The 8,776-nt window shown below is 52.4% G+C and overlaps 1 protein-coding gene across 1 annotated transcript; it reads right to left on the bottom strand.

Annotated features, from left to right (window-relative positions):
- Hpcal4 (hippocalcin like 4) lies at positions 1 to 8,083 on the bottom strand. Its single transcript, XM_090335172.1, has 4 exons — positions 7,976 to 8,083; positions 3,029 to 3,198; positions 2,706 to 2,921; positions 1 to 1,226 (listed from the first exon to the last, which is right to left on the bottom strand). The coding sequence occupies exons 2-4, from the start codon at positions 3,188 to 3,190 to the stop codon at positions 1,029 to 1,031; spliced, it is 576 nt and encodes a 191-aa protein (XP_090191298.1). The 5' UTR covers positions 3,191 to 3,198; positions 7,976 to 8,083; the 3' UTR covers positions 1 to 1,028.
- Positions 8,084 to 8,776: the final 693 nt, after the last annotated feature.

Raw genomic sequence — 8,776 nt, 5'->3', positions numbered from 1 at the left:
TAAGAAATAAAACACACAGCAAAAGCAGCAAAAACTGCTAATGGTGACAGCTCAAGACTCAGCCTGACAAGAAAAAGGGAGATATCTGTTAAGCCTGGTGAGATTTTTCCCCCCCTTTGGATCCCAGATTTTTTCCCCCCTGATAATTAGCATTTAATCTTTTTTAAAATAAGAAACCAAGTGATACAGAGAATATTTTAATATTTTAGCCTAATAAAATGACTTTAGCTCTTTTAAAGGGTGCTAAAAAATAAGTATTACATAATTTTTTTTCTAAAAATTCCACTTACACAACACCTAAACTTACAATTACTTTTCATTTCATGTTTCTGCAGCTGGACAAAGCCTGCTCCCTGAACTAGGCAACCTGCCTGTGCCCTCTCCTCAGCTGTGCCTGCATTCCTGTTTGAGACCCACTGGAAGTTGCCAGACCCACTGGAAGTTGCCGGGTTACCTCCATTAAGTTCCACCGGGCACTATGTGGCTTGTAAAACAACCACATTCTTAGCAACTTGAAGGTGCCTGGCATCGAACAAGTGCTCAAAAACCCTTAGCTGAAGAAAGGAGTGAGTAAAAGCTCCAAAGGCTGAATCCAGAGAGGCCAGGTAGAGGTGAAGGGGCAGGACACAGACCACCTTTAAGAGATCTGAGTCCTTAGGAGCAGACAGACCCAAATTGGCTCTTTACTGGGGTCTATAATCAAGAGCATTTCAAACCTAGACCCTACTCCTCCTCCTTAACTCTACGACTTGGGGCAAAAGCCAACTCTCCTATGCCCAATAGGTGTTGGTTTGGAGGTCAAGATTGAGGGGTAGAGCGAGATGACAGGCTACCCCAGGACCTGTCTCTTCTGGGGGTTGAGTGGTCCCTCAAGGAACTTGACTGTAGGGAGGAAGGCAGAGAAAGGGGTGGGCTAGAGAATGAGGCTAGAGTGCCCCTCCCTCTGGGGAAAGGCCAACCAGAGAGGGCATCAGGTTGGGAAGGGGCCATGCTACTCCTGGCCAGGGGCCCTGCCCCTCCACCAGCTTCTACTTCTGCATATCACACTGCAGCAGCAATACAATGGACGGGTCACTTTTGGCTGCCTCCTTGAATTCCTCCAGTGTGATCTGGTCATCCTTGTCCTGGTCCATCTTCTTAAAGATCTTGTCCACACGCTGCTGGGGTGTGAGTCCATCCTGGTTCATGCGCATCATGATGACAGTACCCACCATCTTGTAGATAGCCTGGTGGGGCAAGGAAGGGGGATGTGAGTGAGTAGATAAAAGAGATGTGGCCTAAGAGGAACACCAGGAGGCGATGAGGAGACTGGAAGGTGATGTGTGGTCAGTAAGACTGGCTATTGAATGACTGCATGGAATTCATCATGTCTCAAGCCCAACTCTTCTGTCTGCGCTATCTCCAGCATTTCCTCTCATTCATGAGGTTTCTGACTGAAATCTCAGGGCATTTGGCCGGGGAGGGGGGGTATCTCACTATATGTATAGTGGAGGCTAGCTTAGAATGCCCACCCTCTGGTCTCAACCTCTCTAGTGCTGGGATTACAGATGAGCACCAGGGCCGCCCATTCTCCTGCCATTCTTGTCTCTCCCACCATCCTCCCCTCCATTTGTCAGCTTTAGTTCTGCAGTAGATGCCCTAGCCACGTGCTTCCTATCACCTCCATAGCTTAGTCACCATCACAGCCTCTGCTAGCTTTGGTCTGGACTGTCATGTAAGTTTCCTCACTGGTTCTCTCATGTTTGCAATGCTCCCTCCTCGCCATCATCTTATTCACACCCGGGCTGAGATGCAGAGGGATCAGGCTCCTGGCTCCCTATCAGACCAGGCTTTGACCACTCTCTTTTATTCCTCTTGGCTCAGGGCCCTCCTTGAACCTTGCAAACTCAATCTCCAGGCGTTTATGTTTCTTCTAATGGCATCAAGGGTTAGCTCCCTCACCTTATTCAAGCTGATACTGATTATTACCTTCTATAAATTTATTGTTCCTCCATCATACCCTCTCCCCCTCCCCATTTATTTTGTCTATTGCTTGCCATGGCACAGAATTTTTTAGTTCCTTCCCAGAAAGAATCTTGAGTGAAAGCAAGAACTTTAGACAATGCTCTATACATGCTGTCAACACTTGCCTTTTCAGGTTTTCTTTTTCTTTCTGTCCTTCCTTCATTTTTTCCCTTCCTTCCTCCTTTCTCTTCTTTCTCTCTCTTTCTTTCTCTCTCTCTCCTTCCTTTCTTCCTTTCTTTCTCTTTTTCTTTCTTTCTTTCTTCTCTCCTTTCCTTCTTTGCTTCCTTCCTTCTTTCTTTCCTTCCTTCCTTCCTTCCTTCCTTCCTTCCTTCCTTCCTTCCTTCTTTTCTTTTCCTTCCTTCCTTCCTTCTTTTCTTTTCCTTCCTTCCTTCTTTCTCTTTCTTTCTTTCCTTCCTTCTTTCTTTCTTCCTTCCTTCCTTCCGTCCTTCCTTTCCTTCCTTGTGTGTGCCAGTACCGAGGCTTGAACTTGAGGCCTGGGCACTATTATCTCTTAGCTTATTCTCAAAGCTGGCACTCTACCATTTGAGCCACACCTCTACTTCCAGCTTTTTGTTGTTGTTGCTGTTGCTGGTTAGAGATAAATCACAGGCTAATCCTTTATCTCTCAGTTTCTTGAGTCACTAAGAGTACAGGCATGAGCCAGCGCCCTTGCAGGCCCGGTCCCACCCATCCCACCGCACCTCGATGATCTCCAGCATCTCCAGGCGCGTGATGCGCCCATCCCCATCCAGGTCGTACATCTCAAAGGCCCAGTTGAGCTTCTGCTCGAAGCTGCCGCGGGAGGTGACCGACAGGGCGCAGATGAACTCCCGGAAGTCGATGGTGCCATCTCCATTCTTGTCGAAGGTGCGGAAGGCATGCTGGGCAAACTTGGAGGCATCGCCATAAGGAAAGAACTGAGGCAAGCATGGGCAGTTGGGGTGAAGCTGCGGCCACGCCAACCCCCCCTCTCCTCCCTGTCCTGTGGCACCTGCACGCCCCAGGACCTGTCCCCGCCGCGCACCTTGATGTAGAGCTGCTGGAACTCCTCGAGGTTGAGGATGCCGCTGGGGCAGTCCTTCAGGAAGCCCTTGTACCACTGCTTCAGCTCCTGCTCGCTGAACTCCGTGTTCTGCACCAGGTCCTCCAGCACCTCAGGGGCCAGCTTGCTGTTGGTCTTCCCCATGGCAGGGCCTGGGAGACAGGGAGCTTCCTCAGCGTGGCCCCCGGGCCAAGGCCTGTTTCAGTAGTGGTTCCCCAAGTCCTCCTCTTCACCTTCATCTCTCCTAGGAAGCGGATGCTCCTGCCACCAGAATCCCTCCTTCCAGACAGGGTGCCCCCCTCCTGGGCTCCCACCAGACTGTGACTCACCCCTGGTAAGCAGGGCTCTTCATCCTTCACCTAGCTCCTCCCCTAGCAATTGGCCTTGCCCCTCCCTATACACAGGGCAGTTCCTTCTCAATCCATAACAGGATTTGTCCTACATTCTAGAACAGAGCCCTCCTCACAGGGCAGCTCCAGCACCCCCTCAGCGACCAGTGCAGCCGCATAACCCATCCTCTTCTCTCCTCTTCCCTATCCCAGAGATCCCCACGATTCTGCACTCAGCCCCCATCCTTCCCGGCGAGGCTCCTCTCCCATCCGGAACAGGAGGTTCCTCAGGTGTTCCGAAGCTACTGTCTCCCAAGTTCTTCATGGAGACTTTCTAGGGATGCTCCAGCCTGAAGCTTTTCTCCTTTATCTCAGCAGAAATCTTAGCCTGGAGCACTGATGACCCTGATTACATTCTGCTTTTCATTAACTCATTAATTCCCTGAATGTCTCCCACACTTTTGCTAGGGAGAGAGATAACGTCAATCCAAGCCAACCTTCAATAACTCATCTCCTGGCTAAGGAGATTGGACTTCACCCATAGGAACAGAATTGCCAGGTTCTGTTCAAAGCCAGGGCTTTGACGCCAGCATTCATTCTACAACATTGACAGAGTGCATACAGGATCTAGTGCTGGAATTTTTCCTTTGGCTACAGTGTGCAAGATGACTAGGGAGGGAGGAAGTGGGTAGGATGGGAGCGGGGAGGCCTGCTGAACATTTCAGGTGCCAGATGATTGTGTTAGGATGGGGTTGTGGATGGACCAGGCACTGGCAGAACTTGATGACTTGATCAAGGAGTAAGAGTTGCATAGGAGTCCAGATAGATGTCCAGATTTGGCACTGAGTGGATGGAGGGGTTGTTACTGCAAAGGGGACTTGGTCCCCCACGAAGTAGCCTTTGCCAGGAGAAACATTTGCTGTAGGTGGCACAGGTTCTTAGCCAGAAACTTGGCTAGAAAGACTAGAGGCTAGATGGACTCCGTTCCTTGCCTCCACAGGGTTTGATTTTTCAGGATACCTGGGAAGTGCCTTTGACTGACCCCAGGCCAGTGGTGGCTTCTGATCAGCACCCTAACCCTAAACCACATGATTTGGAGTGGACTGGTTCTATCTGCTTTAAGCTAGGTATAGGATATTGGATATCACTGTGCCTTAGGTTCCTCCACAAGACCTTGAGGAAGATCACAGAACTGTGCCCTCTCAGATGAACAGAAATCTGATCCTCTCGGGAGAAGTCGGGAAGGAGATGAATACCACCTTGAGGACCTGGGGTGGAGTCGGTGGTGTGTCTACCATACCCATGGGTGGGAGGCAGGGTCTATCCCAGCTAGCCCCTCCCTAAATCTAAGATTCTGTAGGCCTGGAGGATCTGCAAGGAAGCAGCAGAACTCAGGCAGAGGTGGCTGATGGGGGAAGGCCCAGCTCTCCCGCAGTGTCTTTTGTGGGATGTGCCTGCGTGTCTGCCTGAAGGGCTGGGTCTGTGTGTGGGAGGGTGTCAGCGTATGAGGCTGCAAATCTGTCAGCATGCACACGTCTGTGTGTGTCGTGGTGTCTGTGTGGCCTTCTCTTTCTACCCCCTTTCTCCTCTCTGCCCTACTCCATCTTCCCCATACTTTGTTTTCTGGGGCCTTACCGGCTACCTGCCTCTATCTGGTCCTAGCCCCCTCCACTACTACTACTGCTCTTAGTAAGAAGGTCAAAGTCAGCAATGCCCATTGAGAACATGCCCTTATTTCAGTGAAGACAGGAAAACAGTGGCTCGGGGGAACCCAGTAGAGAGGTCCTGATGTGACAATCACCAGGCAGAACCTCTGTCACCTGCCTGGACAATCCTCTCCACATCATGGCGACTATTTTTTTACTGTTATGTTCAGACTTGATGGCTGCTAATGTATTTATTTTGGTGCCAGTCGTGGGGCTTGAACTCAGGATTAGAGTGCTATCCCTGGGCTTTTGTGTTCAAGGTTAGTGCTCTACCTCTTGAGCCACAGCACCACCCATGGCTACCTTGGCTCGCAAAGTTATTCTCCACCCACACCTGCCTTTTGGGAAAAAAAAAAATAACTCTGCCGTTGTGGGACCATCTTACTTGAGCACCAAGCCAAGGTCTCTGATTCCTAAGAAACAGCCATCCTGATGCTGGTACACAGTGGTACCTCTAAGTAAGCATGGGAATAGCTAGACTCACCGTCAACTTGAGACAATCTGCCTCCATCATCCCTTCATTTTCTCCCTCATGCCAGGGCCAGGAGAAAACACTCTTAAAATATACATGCTCCTTCCTCTTTTCTTATCCAAATCCAACTTGGATGGAATGCTCTAGAATCTGATCTGAAGGTGTTAGCTATCTAGTCTCACATCCCATTGCTCTCCTCATGGTTACCCATTCCTCCTTTCAAGCCAGTCTTCGCACAATCAGAATGTACCTCACCTATCTGCTTAGCTAGTTTCCTCTCCTGTCCATCCCTTCTCTTCTGCTTCCTTGGAATCAGCTTTTTCCAGTCTGAGTAATTTGTCAAATAGAACATCTCAAAACTTTTGGCACAGTTAAAGCATGTGGAACTCCTAAAATACATAGCTTTCTGCCCTGCATCTGTAGTTCTAGGATTCCAGCACAGGCCTGTGCATTCAACCCCTGCCTGGGCCAGGGGTTCTCAAGCCCTTTTTGCTCAATGGCAAAAAGGACTTTTTTTTTTCTCCTAACAAGGCCCAGAGTACTCTCAAACATGTGGACAATGAAAAAAAATGCTTGTTCCATTGTTTCTGAGTCTGTCCACAGGTTCCCCTCCCTCCATGGTGCCAGCACAGGAGCAGTCTGCAGGAAGGCCACAGTCAGAGCCTAGAACTCAGCCATGTTCAGTGACTATCTCAAAGATTCCGTGAGAGGAGCAGCACCCCCCCCCCACCTCACCTTGGAACTATGCTCTGCTTTGTTTATCTGTGCTCTCTTTCTATCACAACCACTGCAGAGACAATGGAATCAAGAGCCAGGAAAAGAAAGAGTTCACCCAAGGTCAACTAGAGTCCAGCAGCAGCAAAAGGAAAGCCAGAATGTAGCTAGGGGCATGTTCTGTTAGAGTAGCCGCCTCTTAGAGGACTGTCCTCTGGCTGAGGAGCTGGTATTACACCATGCATAAAACCTCTGCCCTCTTTGCTCAAGGGGGTTTTCTAGAAGGTGCAAGGCTATGGGCTTCAAGTGGAGAGGTGGCAGTGAGGGTGGGAAGGACTGAAAAAGGCAATAATCCCACACCCTCGCCCAGCTTCGGAGGAGCTGGTGCTGAGGCAGTTGCCATGGTGACAATAGCTCCCTGGCCAGGAGATTTTCTCTTTCCTTTCCTCCCTTTGCTCTTCTCCAAGCAGCAATAACAGCTAGATCTTCTCCCAGTGTTTAATGAGAGTAGGGGGTGAGCCCTGTTGGCTACCTCCAACTTGGAGCATCTATGCCAGGTTGGGTTGGTGGTCTAAGAGAAGGGGCCTGGAGGAGGGGTGGCCAGTGTCTAGGCCTGGACAAGAAGCAATGTTTCTTCACTTTGAACTGAAGCTCTCCCGGAGCCCCAGTCTGAAATGTCCTAAAAGTTCAGAGCTTTGTCTTCCCATATGCATTCAATTACAGTGTGTCCATGTTGGATGTCTGTTTAAGACCATCTCATCCAATTCAATGCCGTCCTGTCCTGCTCTCTTCCTCATCCACGAGGAACCAGAGGAGGAAAAGATGTGGCCAAAGTCAAATAACCTTGGAGACAAAGATAAGATTTACACCCACTTCTGGTTCCAGGCTTAGGACACCTTAGAGAAAAGAGCCACATTGTCCACCTGGAGCTTTCGTACAATCCAGGGGGAACAGCAGGAAGGTGGAGAGAGGGAACAAGTAGGCACAGGAAGGGTTAAAAGATGTTTGAGAGGGGGACTTGGTGCTTGCCAGTGTGGAATGAAAAGAGGAAGAAGTAGGTGTGGAGGCTGGAGTCTTGGGCAGCCACTAACACGGTACATGGGTGGTCTGCTGGCTAGTGGAGTTTCTCTTTTCTCCTCTAGCCAGGACAAAAAGAGAACACTTATGGGGTCTTGTGCCTAGCTGTGGGGTGTCTATGAGTTGAAATCTTTCAGTGGGGAGTGGGAGAATTGTCTTCCATCCCTCAGATACGCAGTGAGCTTGAGGCGTGGGAAGAGGGGACAAAGTGAGGGAAGTAGGGCTATCTTTGGAGGCCAAAGCCCCCTAGTCTGGCAACTGCTGGGGTAGGAGTGGTTTATCCGCAGGTGAGAGGATGCCTCGGGGCTGTGTAGACTACCCATCTCCAAAGCAACAGGAGGCCGAGGGACAGATGTCTCCACCCTACCCTCAGGTGTATGTGTGGGGGGGAGCAGAATGCTGATTGCTCTTACCTGAGTGGAGGGTTTCTTCCCTGGACTTGGGGACCCCACCTGAAGTGGATGAAAGCCCTGCTCAGGGCCGGGCCCTCCAGATCCTGCCGCCTACAGCAGACCCAGGGTCGGGGTGAAGGAGCAGAGGCTCGGAGATGAGGATGGGAAACGAGGGGGGAGGGGACCGGGGCTTTCCGCCCTGCTGGGGTGCTCGTGGGGTCCAGCCCCACCCGCGTTACCTGAGGCCGCTGGCCGGTCGCTGGACGGCTCGGAGCCTCGGCTGGCCGCGGGGATGGAGCCGCTCGCGGGCGGGAGCTGCGCTCTGCGGGGTCCGCGCTCGCGTCGCCTCCCAGCTCTTGTATCACTATGCGCCTCTCACAGGCGAGCGATTTGCATAAGCCCCGCCCCATCCCGGGGAGTTTGCTTGTGGATTGGCTCCTCTGCGGCTGAGTGGCAGGCGGGGTTTCAGGTGGGGATGGGGCGGCCCGGGCGGCGCAGCCACCGGAGCTCCCCGCCCGCCCGCCCTCGCTGGCCTCCCCGGAGTCTCCGGGACGTGGGGAGAACTGTCCCTCCTCCCCACATCTTCCCCTCCACTCGGAGACTCAGAGCCCTGGCCGTGGTCTGGGGCAGAAAGTACCGAGGATGGAAGTAGATTCACAAAAACAATTGCACCGTCGCTATAGAAACGGGAGAGCCGCCGCCGACTCTCCCAGCCTCGCGTTCCCGGGTCCACGCCCGCCTCCCACCCGCAGCCGCCGGGAGCTGCCGGGTGGAGTGGTCCGCAGCCCTCCTCCGCAGCAGCGGCCACCCACTCCTCTGGCCGCGGGAGCCTCGCGCCGCCTCGGCCTCCGCCCTGCGTGGCGAGCTCGCCCTGAGTTCGCATCCCTCCCGTCTCCAGGACCCTCGTCCACCGCCCCGCCCACCCCGCCATTCCCCCACCCTCCTCGACGGCGCTGGTCTCGGCCGCCGCCAGACGCCGGCCTCGGATGTTGACACAAAGCCCAGGCGTTTACACTGAGCGGGTCTGGAAGGTTTCAGGC

This window comes from Megascapheus bottae, chromosome 6, assembly GCF_031878675.1.
Source record: "Megascapheus bottae isolate mThoBot1 chromosome 6, mThoBot2.hap1, whole genome shotgun sequence".
NCBI classification, from domain to species: Eukaryota; Metazoa; Chordata; class Mammalia; order Rodentia; family Geomyidae; genus Megascapheus; species Megascapheus bottae.
This window is presented reverse-complemented; position numbering and strand designations above follow the sequence as displayed.

Bases quoted from the DNA above. Each gene is read 5' to 3' on its own strand.
- Hpcal4 (XM_090335172.1), bottom strand. From the start codon at position 3,190: ATGGGGAAGACCAACAGCAAGCTGGCCCCTGAGGTGCTGGAGGACCTG. The intron at 2,922-3,028 runs GTGCGCGGCGGG...TGCTTGCCTCAG, and splicing joins TCCAGCAGCTCTACATCAAG to TTCTTTCCTTATGGCGATGC. The intron at 1,227-2,705 runs GTGCGGTGGGAT...TTGCCCCACCAG, and splicing joins AGATGCTGGAGATCATCGAG to GCTATCTACAAGATGGTGGG.